The 24,608-nt window shown below is 44.4% G+C and overlaps 1 protein-coding gene across 1 annotated transcript in view; it reads left to right on the top strand.

The window, feature by feature from the left end:
• LOC144737773 (uncharacterized) overlaps positions 1-24,206 on the top strand; it is a 53,120-nt gene extending 28,914 nt beyond the window's left edge. Inside the window, 3 exon segments of the mRNA XM_078620633.1 lie at positions 3,417-3,952; positions 13,951-14,538; positions 22,205-24,206. Coding sequence (XP_078476759.1) covers positions 3,417-3,952; positions 13,951-14,538; positions 22,205-23,042 — 1,962 coding nt within the window. The 3' untranslated portion in view covers positions 23,043-24,206.
• The last annotated feature ends 402 nt before the right edge of the window (positions 24,207-24,608 follow it).

The following is a 24,608-nucleotide window of genomic DNA, read 5'->3' as shown; positions in this document are numbered from 1 at the left end:
TTGCATTACATTTCCAGACTTTTACGTAGTTTGTTTGATTAAGTGTGCTCTCTTTCTGTGCAGTCACCAAACCTCCAAATCTGTCATTGACACGTAATATGTTATAATAATTATAATATGTTATAATTATAATGTTATAATAATTATAATTTGTTATAATACTTATAATAATCAAATATGCCCCTCCAATTTATTGTTATAAAAATCTTCTTAAAAATAATAATTGTGATGCTATGTTAATAAAAACAACAATTTGCTAAACCTTGGCCACGAAATCTGGACTTGTCTTCATATAACAATGCATAGATTTCTGTTTATATGATTGCGTTGTACTTTATGAATCCTTAATCTCTGCCATTACACACTATGAAACAAGAAAAGGTAAAAAAGAAAAAACAGCAATGTAATACAATACAATATTAGATATTATTGTAAAGAATAAAGACAAATTGCATCCCATGTGTTAGTGAACTTTAAATAGCAGGAAATTAGTTTTCAAATTTAGATATTTTTCTGGGGGGGGGGGTACCCCAGACCCCCTGGAAGATTTGGTCCCCCCCAATGTTGACTCCATGGCTACAGCCTTGCATTGACATGCTAATTTCTCTACCCCCCCCCTCTCTCTCTATTTAAGGCCTCTACACAGAGGTGTTGTTTATCTGTGTGCCTGTGTGTTTGTCTCTCTGTGTGTCTATGTGTGTGTCTCTCTCTATTTTTCTCTGTGTCATCTCTCTGTGTGTCTATGTGTGTGTGTCTCTCTCTATTTGTCTCTGTGTCTCTCTCTGTGTCTCTGTGTTATCTCTCCCTGTCTGTGTCTCCGTGTCTATGTTTTGTCTCTCTCTCAAATTGAGCAATCTTTGGAAGAACGTGATCAACCAGGTGGAGTGTTGACTGTTTTGTTAGCTGACTCTCTGTGTTGTATTGCATTACATTTCTAAGTTTACTGGGTTTGTTTTCTCTTTAATTAGTACCTGATGATGATTGCTTGTGTTGCAATCGAAACGTCACATGCTATTATTTAATGTATTTATTTATTCTACGTGACTTTCCTGAAAGAACCAAAGAGTATCTTGCTTAAGTTTTAATTTCTCTTCACCTGGCTCGTTACTTTGTAACTTTGTTTAATTTTAAATATTCACAGTTTTCTTTTTTCATTTTTTACCAGGCCACGCCCGCTTGAGCTGCTGTACCGCTCTTGTTTTCAGAAGCGACCTGCCCACAACAACAACAACAAGGTGAGGCTTGTCAACAGCGTGGCGGTGTTCACTCTAGACACGTGGTGGTGTTCACTCTAGACGCGTGGCGGTTTTCACTCTAGACGCGTGGTGGTGTTCCCTCTAGACGCGTGGTGGTGTTCACTCTCTACATGTGGAGGGGAAACCTGGGGATCGGGAAGGAAATCAACGCCACCACGGGGAGAGAGAGTGAGAGACACGCAGTCTCGGCTGTGTTGATTGATCCTCAATGAATTACTTGGTGGAGTGAGGAAGCATTAATACTGAGCAGGTGAAGGTGGCCAGGTGTGGGTCTCGACACACCACCACCTGTGAACCATGCCAGTGTGTGACAGTGGTGGAGCCATTGAGGGTAGGGTGGCACGTGTCCCCCCAAAGATCTGATCGAAATCCATAATTTAGATCGGATCATTGGGGTTTATTAGTAACTAGCTTCACTACCCGGCTTCGCCCGGGACTTGGATTCTTGTCTTGGATAAATTTCTAATTTCATATTCCCTTATCTTTCACTGAAACACCCTGAAAAAAATTGATGCTTGCAAGAAAGAAAAAAGCCGAAACACATCAATTTACCTAAATCGGATGTTTTCACTCAAGGATATTCAACCTTAATCCACTTCTACGGAAAGTCGATTTTGGCAACTCGGGAAGGGAATGACGTGGCGAGCTGAAAATAGTCGCGTTCGCTTAGAAATTCCAGACGGCATAAGCTGTGAAAATTTCATGACGCCAGAGCTCAGCGTTGGAGAGTTTTTGTTGCTTCACACAAACAAACAGATGTAATTTCTGCTTTATATTTAAGATAGCAGTTGTACACGTTCTTTGCACGGATATGTATTGAAACTCCGAGAAGCCAATGGCTTCATTGGCCTGGAGGGAAGCGCCACCTAAAATCTCCCGGCACACTGAACAGCTGTAGAAGTACGGCGCGCGAAGAGCCATATGGTAGGGGTAAGCATTGCAGACCGCTTAACTCAGTTTTAGACCGCTTAACTCAGTTGTGATGTGGGTTTACACCACATACTTCATGGTCATTCCCCCGCCCCCCCCCAAATACAAAAGTCAATTTTTATACTTTTTACATTGTGTACAGTATGGAACCTATCCACGTGCCAAATTTCAAGTGTGTAGCATGTTGGGAAGTATGCTAGACATTTATAACAGACACACGTATCCACACATTTCCTTTATATATATAAGATAAATGGGCATTTTGCGACCCCCACCGCCACCGTGTGGCATATTATTACGTGCCAGGGACTTTATGAGAGGACAACAGTCCAAGTCCATAATTGGCAATAAGTAACGGCAAAGCAGTTGCAAGCGACTCACAGAATTGTGCGCAGTTGCGTCTACAGGACACGACTTCCTTGAAGGTATCACGTTCAGCGAGCGCAATGCCGATCACACGCTTCGAATAAAAAGCAAGGGACAAGTCCTTGCTTACTAACAACTCCTTACTTACTAACAACTCCTTACTTACTAAAAACTATCATTTTTTATTACTGGAGGGGTTGCCCCCCTCCCTACCTGAAAATCCTGGCTCAGCCTCTGAGTGTGTGACAGTGTCAAGTTTGTGTTTGCAGTAAAGTCTATTAACTCTATTGAGCACGGACGTTATATCAAAACAGTTGTTTATTTTTTGTTTTCCTCTGGAACTCTTTGTCAGAATGGAGTCAGGAAGTTATCACAGCACACGTGCAGCAGCTAAAGTCAAAACTGTTCATCACAGAAATCAAGGACATCTGTGCCTGGCTTTACACCTCTTAGTTGCGATTGAACATTCATTCATGCATTTGTGCATAACACAAATTATTATTTTCAACACCCTTTGCTATGTCAGCTGAATTTAGCTTTCATAAACATTTATTTTGAAGCCAGACAGCCAATATTGTGTGCTCGGAGTTTTGGGTTAACATTCATTTCGAAGATACGAGGGCTTCCAGGCATGTTTATGACCATTTGCCCTCTCATTGTGTGCCACTTTTTCACGCTATCATAAATATCATAAATATATGAATAAGTATAGATGTGTAAGTCACGTGTTACTGTGTACATGCATTGATACTGATGTGTAGATGGTGTGGATATAACTTTTTCTCTTTCTGCAGCTATCGCTTCCTCTGCAGAATTGGTCTGATGGAGCAAAGGCACTCGGCGCAGCTCGGTGCAAAAAGGCAACAATGCGACCGGTGTGCATACTGCACGGATTGTCCTGCAAATTTGACACGGCACCAGAGAACTCACACAGGAGAGAAACCTTTCATGTGCAGTGTGTGTGGGAAGGCGTTTTCACATTCATCTCATCTTGTAACACACCAGAGAACTCACACGGGAGAGAAACCCTTCAAGTGCAGTGTGTGTGGGAAGGCGTTTTCACAGTCAACTCATCTTGTAGCACACCAGAGAACACACACGGGAGAGAAACCCTTCAAGTGCAGTGTGTGTGGGAAGGCGTTTGCAAAGTCATCTACTCTTGTAATACACCAGAGAACACACACGGGAGAGAAACCTTTCAAGTGCAGTGTGTGTGGGAAGGCGTTTGCACAGTCATCAAATTTTCAAAGACACCAGAGAACACACACGGGAGAGAAGCCCTTCAGGTGCAGTGTGTGTGAGATGGCGTTTGCACAGTCATCTACTCTTGTAATACACCAGAGAACACACACGGGAGAGAAACCTTTCAAGTGCAGTGTGTGTGGGAAGGCGTTTGTACAGTCATCACATTTTCAAAGACACCAGAGAACACACAAGCATCAGATCCACAAGGAGTGGAGTCTGAAATCAGCTTGTGAACGTCAAAGTGCTGCAATGAGCCCATCCCTCATCAAACAAGAACTGGAAGAAAATCCCAGCTTGGACACTTTTAAAGGAATCGAGGTGAAATATGAAGAGGTGAAGGTGAAATGTGAAGAAGTGATGGTGAAGAGCGTAGAAGTGAATGTAAAATCTGAAGATGAAGGTTCAACTCCAAAATCGGACCTTCACATCGATGGTGGCAACGTGAAGTAGGAGGAGAATTCTGACTGTGAGGCAGAGCGAGGCAACTCCCAGCAGTTTGTGGAAGTGGAGGTGTGGGTGGACTTCCTTCGAGATAATACAAAGTCAAATGGGGACCCGGGAGATGTGTAAGCTTGAGACGATGTCGCTCCAATAGATGCTCCTTTGTCACAGGCCTTTAATGACAAGAATGTGAAGTTGAACACTCGGTTCCTAGGTTCAACCTGCAGGGTAAGAGCGGCCAGTCTTTGTGGACCTGTGGGTTGGGTAGATCTCTAACCAGGAGCGAGAGCCAATAAGCTCCCAAGTAATCACTATGTTATCATAATTGCATTTATATGGTGCTTGCTTAATCGCCTCTGGCAACTCGGAGTTTTGTATCGTATCTCTTTTCAAACATTCGAAGAGCATCCCCAAGTAGCAGCTGCCCCTGTGTGGCACAAGGTGGTGGCCCCGCACCGGCCTGCATGTGGACAAGAGCCTGTCAGTAGGGGGCGATGGTTGATGTGGCATCTCAGTTGTGGAGTTTGTAGGTAATGCTTAGAATTTGATATATTTTGACCCCGACGCCAGCATGCAATGGCCTACTCGTTTTGAATGGTGCATTAGTGTGTTGTACATACACTTAAGCAGATTTTACATATTTTTTAAATTAGCTTCTTGTTAATGCGATGTAACCTAGTGCAGTAATTCAATTGTGTTAACATGCCTGTCAATAATTTAGACTGAATACTTGTCTGATTGTGTGCGTACATGTAACATTTTGTCTATAAGGGTCAAACGTTGATTAAGTGATGTTAGGACAAAGTGTGTGTTTGGCAAGTAACCTGTACAGATAACTCAGGTGAGACTCATTGTTCTTGTGATACAGGTCAAAGGGTATTTTTGTGTTTTCAGGAAGCGTCTGCCTCTGGAGCAACTCTCATTGTCTTTGAAATAGCGAGCACACTCGGATCATTCATCAGTTACAAGGCATACCACTCAAAAGTTACACGTAGAGGAGATACATTCTCTACAACACGAATTATAATTTTGTATTACGTGTTGACGTAGATTTTGTCGAATTAGGACGAGAAATGGTCCTTGCTGATTAACGTCTGGATGTTGGCTACCATGGGTTGAAGCAAGCCTGACCGCCTGCGGTGCCCCTCACAACCATTTATGGCCTTGGGCCAGGAAAGTCACAAACAAAATTGTGCACGAACGATGCATTCACACAAACTCCTGATGCTCCGTTTTGAAGTTTTAAAATGAAACAACTTTTAATTGTATTATGTTTTAAATTGTATGATTGTATTTCTTCATTAAAAGCTTTTATCATTTTACATCTGGACGACTTAATTGAAAGCATTTCGTGTGAATTTTCTCTCGTCGTTAAGTAGATTGCCTTGCTGGGGATTCGGTTCGATGCGGACTTTCACCTTGTTGGGATCGCGGGATCGAGATGAGGCGACACAGAGCTGGCCAAGCGAGAAGACTGCCGTCTGCAGATCGATTCCAACGTGATCGAACGTCTGTCCCTGCGCCTCCGTCGTTCATGCAGGGGGCGCGTAGGTTTGCAGCGCCCCCTGCATGAAAACGACGGAAAGTGCAGCTTTCATCACAGATAGATGAAGTTGTGCGCTCATGTGAAAGAGTATCGCCAGTGGGTTTTCAAAGTACCTTCGTCTTACAGAAATCAATTTCGCGTTAGCCCACCGCATTAAAACAATGCTCAGCTGAGCGGGGCGAGCCACGGTAGGGGGGGGGTCACCTTATCTTTGTCAAGTGCCGTAGTTCACGTGACTTCTGCCGCGACAACGTCTGGATGTTTTCGCCTGAGGATGACCGCTCGTGTTGCGATCGAAGCGTCGTGATTTATGTATTATTTTATTTTTTCTTTTCTACCTTCGTGACTTTACTGAAAGAACCAAAAAGTATGAAAGACGTCTTGTCTGCTGATCTTGTTCATATCCGTGTACATCGATATCCCACATTCCTTACACGTTCACACCACACACAATGAAATAGAAACTAGAACGACTTCCGGGAATGAGCAAAGATCGAGGAATCGCTTTCAATGGAGCGAGTTCAGTGTGTTCGATTCAACATCTCTCTGTCCGTCTGTGTCTCTGTTCGCCTCTGTGTGTCTCTCTCTGCCTGTCTCTGTGTCTCTGTGTCTATGTCGTCTCTGTATCTCTGTATTCCTCTTGTCTGTGTCTATCAGCGTCTGTCCAACCGGAGTCAACGACTGTCAGTAGCAGCAGGTGCCCGTTAAACTCCCACGACTACACGCGACTCAAACTTGCTCCCAACACACAATGACAAAGATCTCCCATATAGCCTGGACAGAATGTCAGGGCAAGTGCTGTTAGCGAGCACCTAACAAACGCAAAGATCCCCCGTATAGCCTGCACATAATGTTGGGGCAAGTGCTGTTAGTGAGTACCTAGGACAAAGACCCCCGTATAGCCTGGACAGATTGTAGGGGCAAGTGCTGTTAGCGAGCACCGAACACAAACAGAAAGATCCCCCATTTCGCCTTAACAGTTTCATTTCATTTTCATTTATTTGGTATAGCCGTGAGCCATTCGGCTCTTGAATCGGGTGCAACCGCAACAAATAAAAAACAAAAACATGAACTAGAAAACATCTCAAAGTGACTATGTGCAAACAGAAAAATCCAGGGAAAACCTGCAAAGTCTTCCAGAAAAAAGCACCGTACACCCACGCTGTGCAAAAATCCCAGTGGGTTGCAAGTCAAACAACAACCACAAGACAACTTAGATTAAAGCCATCATTCGAACTCCGTACTACAACAAGCAAAATGGCTAAACCAAAAATCTTATTGAAATCACCAAAATAAGCCATAAGAAATGTAACAGTGATCATAGGAACTGTGACCGAAATTTCACAATAAACGACACAAAACACGTACCACAAAACCCTGTAGCCATAGCTGGCTGCATGAGTCACTCCACAACAGCAGGAGCATCAGTAGGAGTATAAAAATATTTCAAATGCACCTTTAAAGATCAAAGATGGAGAGCTCTGAAATCAGCTCGTATGCAGGTGCTCCGTGGATTGTTGCATTGCAAGAAAATTTGATGATGACAGCTTGGAGAGGCCTCCTTCCAGCATTGGATTTAATTATGGTTGATAATTCACTGGTCAACACACTTTTTCTGGCATAAGGTATTCCAACGGTGTTAAGGTAGTTTTGGGGTGCTGATTCCAAATCTGGCATCAGTTTTTGTCTATCACATCCGGTTTTTGAGATATCAAATATTGCGTTTTCAATAAAAACTGCAGAAGAAAAATATTAAATAAATGTGGATATCTACATACAATTATATTTTAAACACTATCCTAAAAATACAGCACCATATCTTAACACGAAAGCAGTCACTGACTCGCAACAACTTGCAATCATAAGGGACAGAGTTAATTTCGGGTAAAATCAATGAAAATGGGGTATGCCGATAGCATAAAATGACATGTGATAGAACAAATCTGAGATCAGATTTGGAATCAGCACCCTGAAATTAGTCTAAAACAGCTGCAAAAGTCCAGGCCAGAAAAAAACATGTTTTTTGTTGATCAGTGTAATGATGATGAACATGAATCTATAACTCAGCTTTGCCGTCCGTTTACTTAAAAGACTCGCCTGAGCTGTATCGCCACTAGGTGGCACCATATTACAATTAACTCCAAATCTTGCAACATGTTTAGGAGATAAATGAAAATGTCGAGGTCTGCTAGCCAGAAGAGGGCTTCGGGAGAGAGTTGGTGTAGCTTTGTTATTCCTTCATTGCAGGAACGAAGACTACAGTGGATTACTAGATGGTTTACTCTATTTACCGGGTAAGGTTGCCCTTTGGGTTTATTGCCGACGCAACTCAACAACATAAGCAAAATAAGCGGGCTTCCTCACTGCTCCGAACGTGAACCAACGCTAACGGACGGCGCAGTAACAAGGATATGCCCTCGCGGCTAGGAACGGAAACGCACCATCCCTGCAGATCATTGCCAAAAACCTCGACTGCTGCGGGGACATCCCAAACAAATACAATCACAGTTGGAATGTTTCCATAAAAGCAAACCGTCCTGGATTGTTTAAAACTATTTCCAAAGACCAGCATAAATGTTCCATTTCTCTATTAAATGTTCACCATTCATCTCCTCTGGTTAGTGATGTCAGACAAGCACTGTGACACACTGGGTGTGGCAGGACAAAGTGTCAAACTGTCAAGCGAGTGTAGCAGAGGGAAAGCCAACGAGTTTCCCTTGCCAAATGAATCTAACAAAAAAACGCACAAAAAGTTGTAATGTTCGGGCCTTTAATAACCCTTGAACAAGATCAAAATTTACGTCTTGTTTGGGGCAGTGGATCAGTTGTAAAGGTCACAAGGCTATTAAAATTTATTCAACAAATTGTGCAACGCAACAGTAAATTCCACTCCACTTAGTGCAAGTGAAGGAGAATTTATTCCATCAAGCGGTAATATTTAACTCTTGGGTTATTTCCTTGTTGCCGTTGTTGTGATGGGAAATGAACAGAAACACATTCCTGCGGAGGGAGCTGGTAGCAACATAGGGTTGCTCGGTCAATGGCCAGGGTCAACGGCGGCGTGGTGTATTCCACAAATATGCCCGACTGTGAGGGAGGGCACAATCCGGCGTGAGTAGGTTAAACGTTGAGTTTTATAAGGGCACCACGGGGTGACCAGCCCCTCCCCACCCAGCCCCTCCCCACCCTCACCTCCCAGCCCCTCCCGACCCAGCCCCACCCTCCCCACCCCATCCACAACGTCCCTCGCCACCCAGCCCCTCCCTGCATGACGGACGGACGGACACAATCATTCCCTGTGGGCTGGTGTAACCAGGAGGTTCCAACCAGTATAACTTGTGCTACCTGCGGCAAATTTAAAGTTTGCTGTCCTGGCTTCCATTGCTGCCAAAAAAATCCAGCAGCTCATCTTCCCTCCCAAGATCCATAAAGTCGTGAGTCTGCAGCTGGGCCGACGCGGCTCTTGTGACTGCACCTGTTGACAACGGACCACCTGGTTGCAATCTCTGCCTGACATGAGCCACATCTGCAGACAGATCCCCACTGGAGTGGTTCCGGCGATAGGGAAGCAACAGACTGTAGGGGCAAGTGCTGTTAGCGAGCACCTATTAAGGGGGGGACGGCACACGAGGGGGTGGGTGACCAGCACCACGCCCGGCCGCCTTTGTCTCCCCAGTGGCGATGTTGACACACCGCACCGGGTACTCGTTTGAGGCTGAGTCGACGTAGGGGAGGCTCAGGACCGGTTCGGAAAGTCGTCACTGGCGGTGTTGGCCACGAGCGGGAATGGAACTCGGCTGGTCCGTGCGGAGCGCAGCGCTCACCACGACACTGCCGCTCCCCTTATGTCAACAAACTTGAACTCTGACCCCGCTCTCTGACGTCACCGCTCAGCGTGACCTCATCGGCGTCAAACGCTAGGGGGCGATGTACATTGCTAGTGACGTCATGTCACTAAGATATTCACCCCACCCCTGACTGACGCACTCTTGAGCGTGACATCATCTCCGCTCGGCCGCTGCCGATATCTGTTCCAGTGCCAATCCTTATTTGGGCAAAGCTACGCCTGGTGACTGGCGGCTCATTAACATAATTTATTCGTGAAATCCATCGCCAGTTTATTGCGACGGGTTCAGCACCCGCGCCCCACTCCTCCGACGTATGGGCTGGGCTCATTAACATAATTTATTCAAGTTAAGACCAACTCATTGCGGAAAAGAGTGACGTCACCGCCTGTTGCCCCGTGGCTTCGCGAGGTAGCTGGAAGTTGCCGCTCCGCGTGTGAACTGAAATCCGAGGTGAGAAATTTTCATAGTGGTGGTGGTTGTCGTGGTGGTGGTGGTTGTGGTGGTGGTGGTGGTTGTGGTGGTGGTTGTGGTGGTTGTGATGGTGGTGGTGGTTGTGGTTGTTGTTGTTTACCGAGGTAGAGCCTCGCTCTCTCTCGTAGGGATGTCAATTGAGTAGCAGCGAGCATGGAAGCGATGTCCAGGTTGGAACTTTACAACGCGGGGCCTTGCCTCCTGCCCTCGCCTGATCGCGTTTGCTTCAATTATCTCGCTTAGTTTAGCAATCTTTGGAAGAACGTAATAAGCCAGGCTATGCGTTAATTGTGTGTTGACCGACTCTCTGTGTTGTATTGCATTACCTTTCCAAATTTTACGAAGTTTGATTAAGTGTGCTCTCTCTCTCTGTGTCCTCTACTGCAGTCACCAAACCTCCAAATCTCTCATTGACACAAGGCCGTAATTATAATATGTTATAATAATTATAATATGTTATGATAATTATAATGTTATAAAAAATATAATATGTTATAATGAATATAATATGTTATAATAATTATACTATGTTATAATAATTATAATAATCAAATATGCAAAAAATGTCACCCCCCCCCCCATATATTGTACTTCATGAATCCATAATCTCTGCCATTACATACTATGAAATAAGAAAAGGTAAAAAAGAAAAAAACAGAGCAATGTAATACAATACACTATTAAACATTATTGTAAAGAATAAAGACAAATTGCATCCCATGTGTTAGTGAACTTTAAAAAATATTTAAGTCATTAAATAGGAAATTAGTTTTCAAATTTAGATATTTTTCTGGGGGGGGGGGGGGGACCCCAGACCCCCTGGAAGATTTGGTCCCCCCCAATGTTGACTCCATGGCTACAGCCTTGCATTGACATGCTCATTTCTCTACCCCCCCCCCCCCTCTCTCTATTTAAGGCCTCGACACAGAGGTGTTGTTTCTCTATGTGCCTATGTGTGTCTCTCTCTGTGTGTCTTTGTGTCATCTTTCTGTGTGTCTATGTGTGTGTGTGTCTCTCTATTTGTCTCTGTGTCTCTGTGTTATCTCTCCCTGTCTGTGTCTCCGTGTCTGTGTTTTGTCTCTCTCAAATTGAGCAATATTTGGAAGAACGTGATCAACCAGGTGGGGTGTTGACTGTTATGTTAGCTGACTCTCTGTGTTGTATTGCATTACATTTCTAAGTTTACTAGTTTTGTTTTCTCTTTAATTTGTACCTGATGATGATTGCTTGTGTTGCAATCGAAACGTCGCATGCTATTATTTAATTATTTATTTATTCTACGTGACTTTCCCGAAAGAACAAAAGAGTATCTTGCTTAAGTTTTAATTTCTCTTCACCTGGCTCGATACTTTGTAACTTTGTTTTTATTTTAAATATTCACAATTTTTTTCATTTTTTACCAGGCCACGCCCGCTTGAGCTGCTGTACCGCTCTTGTTTTCAGAAGCGACCTGCCCACAACAACAACAAGGTGAGGCTTGTCAACAGCGTGGCGGTGTTCACTCTAGACACGTGGCGGTGTTCACTCTGGACGCGTGGCGGTGTTCACTCTAGACGCGTGGCGGTGTTCACTCTAGACGCGTGGCAGTGTTCACTCTAGACGCGTGGTGGTGTTCACTCTCTACATGTGGAGGGGAAACCCGGAGATCGGGAAGGAAATCAACGCCACCACGGGGAGAGAGAGAGAGAGACATGCAGTCTCGGCTGTGTTGATTGATCCTCAATGAATTACTTGGTGGAGTGAGGAAGCATTAATACTGAGCAGGTGAAGGTGGCCAGGTGTGGGTCTGGACACACCACCACCTGTGAACCATGCCAGTGTGTGACAGTTGTGGAGCCAGTGGGGGTAGGGTGGCACGTGTCCCCCCAACGATCTGATCGAAATCCATAATTTAGATCGGATCATTGGGGTTTATTACTAACTAGCTTCACTACCCGTCTTCGCCCGGGACTTGGATTCTTGTCTTGGATAAATTTCAAATTTCATATTCCCTCATCTTTCACTGAAAATCCCTGAAAAAAATTGATGCTTGCAAGAAAGAAAAAAGCCGAAACACATCAATTTACCTAAATCGGATGTTTTCACTCAAGGATATTCAACCTTAATCCACTTCTACGGAAGGTCGATTTTGGCAACTCGGGAAGGGAATGACGTGGTGAGTTGAAAATAGTCGCGTTCGCTTAGAAATTCCAGACGGCATAAGCTGTGAAAATTTCATGACGCCAGAGCTCAGCGTTGGAGAGTTTTTGCTGCTTCACACAAACAAACAGATGTAATTTCTGCTTTATATTTAAGATAGCAGTTGTACCCGTTCTTCGCACGGATATGTATTGAAACTCCGAGAAGCCAATGGCTTCATTGGCCTGGAGGGAAGCGCCACCTAAAATCTCCCGGCACACTGAACAGCTGTAGAAGTACGGCGCGCGAAGAGCCATATGTATTCTTAGGTTTTTTCGGTAAAGTCACGTGACTTTACCGAAAAAAACCTAAGAATATGAATCCTTGCAGTCACGAAAGCTTCAAATCTAGAATTAAGAGCCATATGGTAGGGGTAAGCATTGCAGACCGCTTAACTCAGTTGTGATGCGGGTTGACACCACATACTTAATGGTCATTTACCACCCCCCCCCCCCCCCCCCCCCAAAAAATACAAAAGTCTATTTTTATACTTTTTACATTGTGTACAGTATGGAACCTATCCACATGCCAAATTTCAAGTGTGTAGCATGTTGGGAAGTATGCTAGACATTTAGAACAGACACACGTATCCACACATTTCCTTTTTATATATATTAGATAAATGGGCATTTTGCGACCGCCACCGTGTGGCATATTATTACGTGCCAACAGACTTTATGAGAGGACAACAGTCCAAGTCCATAATTGGCAATAAGTAACGGCAAAGCAGTTGCAAGCGACTCACAGAATTGTGCGCAGTTGCGTCTACAGGACACGACTTCCCTGAAGGCATCACGTTCAGCGAGCGCAATGCCGATCACACGCGTCGAATAAAAAGCAAGGGACAAGTCCTTGCTTACTAACAACTCCTTACTTACTAACAACTCCTTACTTACTAACAACTCCTTACTTACTAACAACTCCTTACTAAAAACTATCATTTTTCATTACTGGAGGGGTTGCCCCCCTCCCTACCTGAAAATCCTGGCTCAGCCTCTGAGTGTGCGACAGTGTCAAGTTTGTGTTTGCAGTAAAGTCTATCAACTCTATTGAGCACGGACGTTATATCAAAACAGTAGTTTATTTTTGTTTTCCTCTGGAACTTTTTGTAAGAATGGAGTCAGGAAGTTATCACAGCACACGTGCAGCAGCAAAAGTCAGAACTGTTCATCACAGCAATCAAGGACATCCGTGCCTGGCTTTACACCTCTTAGTTGCGATTGAACATTCATTTATGCATTTGTGCATAACACAAATATTATTATTTTCAACACCCTTTGCTATGTCAGCTGAATTTAGCTTTCATAAACATTTATTTTGAAGGCAGACAGCCAATATGGTGTGCTTGGAGTTTTGGGTTAACATTAATTTTGAAGATACGAGGGATTCCAGGCATGTTTATGACCATTTGCCCTCTCATTGTGTGCCATAACAGCCCGTGTGATGAATTTGGGACACTTTTTCACGCTATCATGAATATATAAATAAGTATAGACGTGTACGTCACGTGTTACTGTGTATATGCATTGATACTGATGTGTAGATTGTGTGGATATAACTTTTTCTCTTTCTGCAGCTGTCGCTTCCTCTGCAGAATTGGTCTGATGGAGCAAAGGCACTCGGCACGTTTCGGTGCAAAAAGGCATCAATGCGACCGGTGTGCATACAGCACGGATCGTACTGAACATTTTACACGGCACCAGAGAACTCACACAGGAGAGAAACCCTTCAAGTGCAGTGTGTGTGGGAAGGCGTTTTCACAGTCATCTATTCTTGTAATACACCAGAGAACACACACGGGAGAGAAACCTTTCAAGTGCAGTGTGTGTGGGAAGGCGTTTTCAGATTCATCTTCTCTTCGTGTACACCATAGGACACACACGGGAGAGAAACCCTTCAAGTGCAGTGTGTGTGGGAAGTCGTTTGCACGTTCATCTACTCTTGTAGCACACCAGATAACTCACACAGGAGAGAAACCCTTCAAGTGCAGTGTGTGTGGGAAGGCGTTTTCAGATTCATCAAGTCTTGTAGCACACCAGAGAACACACACGGGAGAGAAACCCTTCAAGTGCAGTGTGTGTGGGAAGACGTTTGCACATTCATCTCATCTTGTAACACACCAGAGAACTCACACGGGAGAGAAACCCTTCAAGTGCAGTGTGTGTGGGAAGGCGTTTGCAAAGTCATCTACTCCTGTAATACACCAGAGAACACACACGGGAGAGAAACCTTTCAAGTGCAGTGTGTGTGGGAAGGCGTTTTCAGATCCATCAAATCTTCAAACACACCAGAGATCACGCAAGCATCAGAAGATCCACAAGGAGTGGAGTCTGAAATCAGCTTGTGAAAGTCAAAGTGCCGCAATGAACCTATCCCTCATCAAACAAGAACCGGAAGAAAATCCCAGCTTGGATACTTTTAAAGGTATTAAGGTGAAATATGAAGAGGTGAAGGTGAAATGTGAAGAAGTGATGGTGAAGAGCGAAGAAGTGAAGGTAAAATGTGAAGATGAAGATTCAACTCCAAAATCGGACCTTCACATCGATGGAGGCAACGTGAAGCAGGAGGAGAATTCTGACTGTGAGGCAGAGCGAGGCAACTCCCAGCAGTTTGTGGAAGTGGAGGTGTGGGTGGACTTCCTCTGAGACAATACAAAGTCCAATGGAGACCCGGGAGATGTGTAAGCTTGAGACGATGTCGCTCCAATAGATGCTCCTTTGTCACTGGCCTTTAATGACAAGAATGTGAAGTTGAACACTCGGTTCCTAGGTTCAACCTGCAGGGTAAGAGCGGCCAGTCTTTGAGGACCTGTGGGTTGGGTAGATCTCTAACCAGGAGCGAGAGCCAATAAGCTCCCAAGCAATCACTTTGTTATCATAATTGCATTTATATGGTGCTTGCTTAATCGCCTCTGGCAACTCGGAGTTTTGTATCGTATCTCTTTTCAAACACTGGAAGAGCATCCCCAAGTAGCAGCTGCCCCTGTGTGGCACAAGGTGGTGGCCCTGCACCGGCCTGCATGTGGACAAGAGCCTGTCAGTAGGGGCCGATGGTTGATGTAGCATCTCAGTTGTGGAGTTTGTAGGTAATGCTTAGAATTTGATATATTTTGACCCCGACGCCAGCATGCAATGGCCTACTCGTTTTGAATGGCACAATAGTACGTTGTACATACACTTAAGCAGATTTTGCATATTTTTAAAATTAGCTGCTTGTTAATGCGATGTACCCTAGTGCAGTAAATCAATTTTGTTAACATGCCTGTCAATAATTTAGACTAAATACTCGTCTGATTGTGTGCGTACATGTAACATTTTGTCTATAAGGGTCAAACATTGATTAAGTGATGTTAGGACAAAGTGTGTGTTTTGCAAGTAACCTGTACAGATAACTCAGGTGAGACTCATTATTCTTGTGATACAGGTCAAAGGGTATTTTTTGTGTTTTCAGGAAGCGTCTGCCTCTGGAGCAACTCATTGTCTTTGAAATAGCGAGCACACTCGGATCATTAATCAGTTACAAGGCATACCACTCAAAAGTTACACGAATAGGAGATACATTCTCTACAACACGAATTATAATTTTGTATTACGTGTTGACGTAGATTTTGTCGAATTAGGACGAGAAATGGTCCTTGCTGATTAATGTCTGGATGTTGACAACCATGGGTTGAAGCAAGCCTGGCCGCCTGCGGTGCCCCTCAACCATTTACGGCCTTGGGCCAGGAAAGTCACGAAAAAAATTGCACACGAACGACGCATTCACACAAACTCCTGATGCTCCGTTTTGAAGTTTTAAAATGAAACAACTTTTAATTGTATTATGTTTAGAATTTTATGATTGTATTTCTTAATTAAAAGCTTTTATCATTTTACATCTGGACGACTTAATTGAAAACATTTCGTGTGAATTTTCTCTCGTCATTAAGTAGATTGCCTTGCTGGGGATTCGGTTCGATGCGGACTTTCACCTTGTTGGGTTCGCGGGATCGAGATGAGGCGACACAGAGCTGGCCGAGCGAGAAGACTGCCGTCTGCAGATCGATTCCAACGTGATCGAACGTCTGTCCCTGCGCTTCCATAGTTCATGCAGGGGGCGAGTAGGTTTGCAGCGCCCCCTGCACGAAAACGACGGAAAGTGCAGCTTTCATCACAGATGAAGTTGTGCGCTTATGTGAAAGTATCGCCAGTGGGTTTTCAAAGTACCTTCGTCTTACAGAAATCAATTTCGCGTTGGCCCACCGCATTAAAACAATGCTCAGCTGAGCGGGGCGAGCCACGGTAGGGGGGGGGGGTCACCTTATCTTTGTCACGTGCCGTAGTTCACGTGACTTCTGCCGCGACAACTTCTGGATGTTTTCGCCTGAGGACGACCGCTCGTGTTGCGATCGAAGCGTCGTGATTTATTTATTTTATTTTTTCTACCTTCGTGACTTTACTGAATGAACCAAAAAGTATGAAAGACGTCTTGTCTGCCGATCTTGTTCATATCCGTGTACATCGATATCCCACATTGCTCACACGTTCACACCACACATAATGAAATAAATAGAAACTAGAACGACTTCCGGGGATGGGCAAAGATCGAGGAATCTCTTACAATGGAGCGAGTTCAGTGTGTTCGAGTCAACATCTCTCTGTTCGCATCTGTGTCTCTCTCTCTGCCTGTGTCTCTCTATGTCGTCTCTGTGTATCTTTCTCTGTCTCTGTGTTCCTCTTGTTTGTGTCTGTCCGCCTGTCTTGTCTGTCTGTGTGTGTCTGTCTATTAGCGTCTGTCCCACCAGAGTCAACGACTGTCAGTAGCAGCAGGCGCCCGTTCAACTCCCACGACTAAACGCCACTCAAACTTGCTCCCAACACAAAGACAAAGATCCCCCGTATAGCCTTAACAGACCGTAGGGGCAAGTGCTGTTAGCGAGCACCTAAGACAAAGATCCCCTGTATAGCCTGCACAGAATGTTGGGGCAAGTGCTGTTAGCGAGCACCTATTCAGGGTGGGACGGCACACAAGGGGGTGGGTGGCCAGCACCACGCCCGGCGGCCTTTGTCTCCCCAGTGGCGATGTTGACACACCACTCCGGGTTCTCGTTTGAGGCCGAGTCGAGGTAGGGGAGGCTCAGGACCGGTTCAGAAAGTCGTCACTGGCGGTGTTGGCCACAAGCGGGAATGCAACTCGGCTGATCGGTGCGGAGCGCAGCGCTCACCACGACACTGTCACTCCCCTTCTTCTTGGTTCTGTCGGTAGTCACGTAGAATGGAAATAATAAAATAATAAAAATAAAACATAATAAAATAATTCTCACGACTTTTCGGCCACAACGCAAGCAGCCGTCCTCAGGTGGAGAACAGGTCTGTCAAGAAGACAGAGTCTGAATGACACACCCCATTCATTCAGGTCTTCTCGACAGACCTGTTCTCCACCTGAGGACGGCTGCTTGCGTTGTGGTCGAAACGTCGTGAGAATTATTTTATTGTTTTATTTTTATTATTTCCCTTCTACGTGACTTTACCGAAAGAACCAAGAAGATGAATCCCTGCAGTCACGAAAGCTTTAAATCGAAACTGCCGCTCCCCTCCTGTAAACAAACTTGAACTCCGACCCCGCTCTCTGACGTCACCGCCCAGCGTGACCTCATTGGCATCAAACGCCTGGGGGCGGTGTGCCTCGCTAGTGACGTCATGTCACCCACCCCCGGTGAGTGGCGGCTCATTAACATAAGGTTTTCGTGAAAGTCGTCGCGAGTTTATTGCGACGTGTTCAGCATCCGTGCCCCATCCCTCCACGTGTGAGCCGGGCTCATTTACATAACTTATTTAAGTTACAGAGCCGCTCATTGCGGAAAGGAGTGCCTTCTACCCCGGAAGTGACGTCACGGCTTGCTGCGCGTGGCGTTGCGAGGTAGCTGGAAGTTGCCGCTCCGCGTGTGAACTGAAATCCGAGGTGAGAAATTTTCATCGTGGTGGTGGTGGTTGTGGTGGTGTTGTGGTGGTGGTTGTTGTGGTGGTCGTTGTGGTGGTTGTGGTGGTGGTTATGGTGGTGATGATGATGGTGGTGGTGGTTGTTGTGGTTGCGGTGGTTGTGGTGGTAGTTGTGGTTGTTGTTGTGTACCGAGGTAGAGCCTCGCTCTTTCTCTCGTAGGGATGTCAATTGAGTAGCAGCGAGCATGGAAGCGATGTCCAGGTTGGAACTTTACAACGCGGGGCCTTACCTCCTGCCCTCGCCTGATCGCGTTTGCTTCAATTATCTCGCTTAGTTTAGCAATCTTTGGAAGAACGTAATCAGCCAGGCTATGCATTAATTGTGTGTTGACAAACTCGGTGTTGCATTGCATTACATTTCCAAACTTTTACATAGTTTGTTTGATTATGTGTGCTCTCTTTCTGTGCAGTCACCAAACCTCCAAATCTCTCATTGACACGTAATATGTTATAATAATTATAATATGTTATAATTATAATGTTATAATAATTATAATTTGTTATAATAATTATAACAATCAAATATGCCCCTCCAATTTATTGTTATAAAAATCTTCTTAAAAAATAATAATTGCGATGCTATGTTAATAAAAACAATTTGCTAAACCTTGGCCACGAAATCTGGACTTGTCTTCATATAACAATGCATAGATTTCTGTTTATATGATTGCGTTGTACTTTATGCATCCCTAATCTCTGCCATTACACACTATGAAACAAGAAAAGGTAAAAAAGAAAAAAACAGAGCAATGTAATACAATACACTATTAGACATTATTGTAAAGAATAAAGACAAATTCCATCCCATGTGTTAGTCAACTTTAAAAAATATTTAAGTCATTAAATAGCAGGAAATTAGTTTTCAAATTTAGATATTTTTCTGGGGGGGGGGACCCCAGACCCCCTGGAAGATTTGGTCCCCCCCAATGTTGACTCCATGGCTACAGCCATGCATTGACATGCTAATTTCTCTACCCCCCCTCTCTCTCTATTTAAGGCCTCGACACAGAGGTGTTGTTTCTCTATGTGCCCATGTGTGTGTGTCTCTCTGTGTGTCTTTGTGTCATCTCTCTCTGCTTATGTGTCTGTCTATGTGTCTCCGTGTCTGTGTTTTGTCTCTTTCTCCAATTGAGAAATCTTTGAAGAACGTAATTAATCAGGTGGGGTGTTGACTGTTGTGTTACCCAACTTTCTGTGGTATTGCATTACATTTCTAAGTTTACTGGGTTTGTTTTCTCTTTAATTTGTACCTGATGATGATTGCTTGTGTTGCAATCGTAACGTCGTATGCTATAATTTAATTAATTTAATTTTTTCTACGTGACTTTACCGAAATAACCAAAGAGTTTCTTGCTTAAGTTTTAATTTCTCTGCACCTGGCTCGCACTTTGTAACTTTGTTTTTATTTTAAATATTCACAGTTTTTTTGCATTTTTTAACAGGCCACGCCCGCTTGAGCTGCTGTACCACTCTTGTTCCAAGAAGCGACCTGCCCACAACAACAACAACAAGGTGAGGCTTGTCAACAGCGTGGCGGTGTTCACTCTAGACATGTGGTGGTGTTCACTCTAGACGCGTGGTGGTGTTCACTCTAGACGCGTGGTGGTGTTCACTCTCTACATGTGGAGGGGAAACCCGGGGATTGGGAAGAAAATCAACGCCACCACGGGGAGAGAGAGAGAGAGACACGCAGTTTTTGCCGCTTGCGCACAATCGCTCCATTGTGTTGGCGTGTGCAGTAATTGGCCGCTTGGGCACAAGCGCTTCCACGTCCATCGCCCACCCCTTTTGGCCTCGCCCCCCCTCCCTCCCGATACGTTCCTTTCATTGGCTACCATAGTCTGATGAGCTTCCCTCTCCCTCCCCCCTCAACTCGCTTTTAAAGGATTACATCTTGAATCATTGCCTCACTTGATACAGCTAATCTGGCTGTGACGGTCCCACCTGATGACGGAGACTTGTGTTGCCTCCGAAACGTCGTGATTTTTGTTTTTATTTTATCTTACTTTCTACGTGACTTTACCGAAAAAACCTAAGAAGAGACACGCAGTCTCGGCTGTGTTGATTGATCCTCAATGAATTACTTGTTGGAGTGAGGAAGCATTAATACTGAGCAGGTGAAGGTGGCCAGGTGTGGGTCTGGACACACCACCACCTGTGAACCATGCCAGTGTATGACAGTGGTGGAGCCAGTGAGGGTAGGGTGGCACGTGTCCGCCCAACGATCTGATCGAAATCCATAATTTAGATCGGATCATTGGGGGTTATTACTAACTAGCTTCACTACCCGGCTTCGCCCGGGACTTGGATTCTTGTCTTGGATACATTTCAAATTTCATATTCCCTTATCTTTCACTGAAAATCCCTGAAAAAAATTGATGCTTGCAAGAAAGAAAAAAGTCGAAACACATCAATTTACCTAAATCGGATGTTTTAACTCAAGGATATTCAACCTTAATCCACTTCTACGGAAAGTCGATTTTGGCAACTCGGGAAGGGAATGACGTGGTGAGCTGAAAATAGTCGCGTTCGCTTAGAAATTCCAGACGGCATAAGCTGTGAAAATTTCATGACGCCAGAGCTCAGCGTTGGAGAGTTTTTGCTGTTTCACACAAACAAACAGATGTAATTTCTGCTTTATATTTAAGATAGCAGTTGTACCCGTTCTTCGCACGGATATGTATTGAAACTCCGAGAAGCCAATGGCTTCATCGGCCTGGAGGGAAGCGCCACCTAAAATCTCCCGGCACACTGAAGAGCTGCAGAAGTACGGCGCGCGAAGAGCCATATGTATTCTTAGGTTTTTTCGGTAAAGTCACGTGACTTTACCGAAAAAAACCTAAGAATATGAATCCTTGCAGTCACGAAAGCTTCAAATCTAGAATTAAGAGCCATATGGTAGGGGTAAGCATTGCAGATCGCTTAACTCAGTTGTGATGTGGGTTGACACCACATACTTCATAGTCATTCCCCCCCCACAAAAAATACAAAAGTCTATTTTATACTTTTTACATTGTGTACAGTATGGAACCTATCCACGTGCCAAATTTCAAGTGTGTAGCATGTTGGGAAGTATGCTAGACATTTATAACAGACACACGTATTAGCACATTTCCTCTTTATATATATAAGATAAATGGGCATTTTGCGACCCCCACCGCCACCGTGTGGCATATTATTACGTGCCAGGGACTTTATGAGAGGACAACAGTCCAAGTCCATAATTGGCAATAAGTAACGGCAAAGCAGTTGCTAGCGACTCGCAGAATTGTGCGCAGTTGCGTCTACAGGACACGACTTCCCTGAAGGCATCACGTTAACTCTATTGAGCACGGACGTTATATCAAAACAGTTGTTTATTTTTGTTTTCCTCTGGAACTCTTTGTAAGAATGGAGTCAGGAAGTTATCACAGCACACGTGCAGCAGCTAAATTCGGAACTGTTCATCACAGAAATCAAGGACATCTGTGCCTGGCTTTACACCTCTTAGTTGCGATTGAACATTCATTTATGCATTTGTGCATAACACAAATATTATTATTTTCAACACTCTTTGCTATGTCAGCTGAATTTAGCTTTCATAAACATTTATTTTGAAGCCAGACAGCCAATATTGTGTGCTTGAAGTTTTGGGTTAACATTAATTTTGAAGATACGAGGGATTCCAGGCATGTTTATGACCATTTGCCCTCTCATTGTGTGCCATAACAGCCCGTGTGATAAATTTGTGACACTTTTTCACGCTATCATAAATATATGAATAAGTATAGACGTGTACGTCACGTGTTACTGTGTATTTGCATTGATACTGATGTGTAGATGGTGTGGATATAACTTTTTCTCTTTCTGCAGCTGTCGCTTCCTCTGCAGAATTGGTCTGATGGAGCAAAGGCACTCGGCACGTTTCGGTGCAAAAAGGCAACAATGCGACCGGTGTGCATACAGCACGGATCGTACTGAACATTTTACACGGCACCAGAGAACTCACACAGGAGAGAAACCCTTCAAGTGCAGTGTGTGTGGGAAGGCGTTTTCACAGTCAACTCATCTTGTAACACACCAGAGAACTCACACGGGAGAGAAACCCTTCAAGTGCAGTGTGTGTGGGAAGGCGTTTGCAGATTCATCTACTCTTGTAAAACACCAGAGAACACACATGGGTGAGAAACCCTTCAAGTGCAGTGTGTGTGGGAAGGCGTTTTCAGATTCATCTTCTCTTCATGTACACCAGAGAACACACACGGGAGAGAAACCCTTCAAGTGCAGTGTGTGTGGGAAGGAGTTTGCACAGTCATCTACTCTTGTAAAACACCAGAGAACACACACGGGAGAGAAACCCTTCAGGTGCACTCCGTGCGGTATGGCGTTTGCACAGTTATCAAATCTTCATGTACACCAGAGAACACACAAGCATCAGAAAATCCACCAGGAGTGGAGTCTGAAATCAGCTTGTGAAAGTCAAAGTGCTGCAATGAGTCCATCCCTCATGAAACAAGAACCGGAAGAAAATCTCAGCTTGGATACTTTGAAAGGTATCGAGGTGAAACATGAAGATGTGAAGGTGAAATGTGAAGAAGTGAAGAGCGAAGAAGTGAAGGTAAAATGTGAAGATGAGTTAACTCCAAAATCGGACCTTAACATCGATGGAGGCAACGTGAAGCAGGAGGAGAATTCTGACTGTGAGGCAGAGCGAGGCAACTCCCAGCAGTTTGTGGAAGTGGAGGTGTGGGTGGACTTCCTCCGAGATAATACAAAGTCAAATGGGGACCCGGGAGATGTGTAAGCTTGAGACGATGTCGCTCCAATAGATGCTCCTTTGTCACAGGCCTTTAATGACAAGAATGTGAAGTTGAACACTCGGTTCCTAGGTTCAACCTGTAGGGTAAGAGCGGCCAGTCTTTGTGGACCTGTGGGTTGGGTAGATCTCTAACCAGGAGCGAGAGCCAATAAGCTCCCAAGCAATCACTATGTTATCATAATTGCATTTATATGGTGCTTGCTTAATCGCCTCTGGCAACTCGGAGTTTTTGACTGTATCTCTTTTCAAACACTCGAAGAGCATCCCCAAGTAGCAGCTGCCCCTGTGTGGCACAAGGTGGTGGCCCTGCACCGGCCTGCATGTGGACAAGAGCCTGTCAGTAGGGAGCGATGGTTGATGTGGCATCTCAGTTGTGGAGTTTGTAGGTAATGCTTAGAATTTCATATATTTTGACCCCGACGCCAGCATGCAATGGCCTACTCGTTTTGAATGGTGCATTAGTATGTTGTACATACACTTAAGCAGATTTTGCATATTTTTTAAATTAGCTGCTTGTTAATGCGATGTAACCTAGTGCAGTAATTCAATTTTGTTAACATGCCTGTCAATAATTTAGACTGAATACTTGTCTGATTGTGTGCGTACATGTAACATTTTGTCTATGAGGGTCAAACATTGATTAAGTGATGTTAGGACAAAGTGTGTGTTTTGCAAGTAACCTGTCCAGATAACTCAGGTGAGACTCATTATTCTTGTGTTTTCAGGAAGCGTCTGCCTCTGCAGCAACTCATTGTCTTTGAAATAGCGAGCACACTCGGATCATTCATCAGTTACAAGGCATACCACTCAAAAGTTACACGAATAGGAGATACATTCTCTACAACACGAATTATAATTTTGTATTACGTGTTGACGTAGATTTTGTCTAATTAGGACGAGAAATGGTCCTTGCTGATTAACGTCTAGATGTTGACAACCATGGGTTGAAGCAAGCCTGACCGCCTGAGGTGCCCCTCACAACCATTTACGGCCTTGGGCCAGGATAGTCACAAAAAAAAATTGCACACGAACGACGCTTTCACACAAACTCCTGATGCTCCGTTTTGAAGTTTTTAAATGAAACAACTTTTAATTGTATTATGTTTTGAATTTTATGATTGTATTTCTTCATTAAAAGCTTTTATCATTTTACATCTGGAAGACTTAATTGAAAACGATATTTCGTGTGAATTTTCTCTCGTCGTTAAGTAGATTGCCTTGCTGGGGATTCGGTTCAATGCGGACTTTCACCTTGTTGGGATCGCGGGATCGAGATGAGGCGACACAGAGCTGGCCGTGCGAGAAGACTGCCGTCTGCAGATCGATTCCAACGTGATCGAACGTCTGTCCCTGCGCCTCCGTCGTTCATGCAGGGGGCGAGTCGGTTTGCAGCGCCCCCTGCAAGAAAACGACGGAAAGTGCAGCTTTCATCACAGATAGATTAAGTTGTGCGCTTATATGAAAGAGTATCGCCAGTGGGTTTTCAAAGTACCTTCGTCTTACAGAAATCAATTTCGCGTTGGCCCACCGCATTAAAACAATGCTCAGCTG

Source organism: Lampetra planeri, chromosome 73 (assembly GCF_965212315.1).
Source record: "Lampetra planeri chromosome 73, kcLamPlan1.2.h2, whole genome shotgun sequence".
NCBI lineage: Eukaryota > Metazoa > Chordata > Hyperoartia > Petromyzontiformes > Petromyzontidae > Lampetra > Lampetra planeri.
Note: the sequence above shows the minus strand (reverse complement) of the source record. Positions and strands in the feature narration are given on the sequence as shown.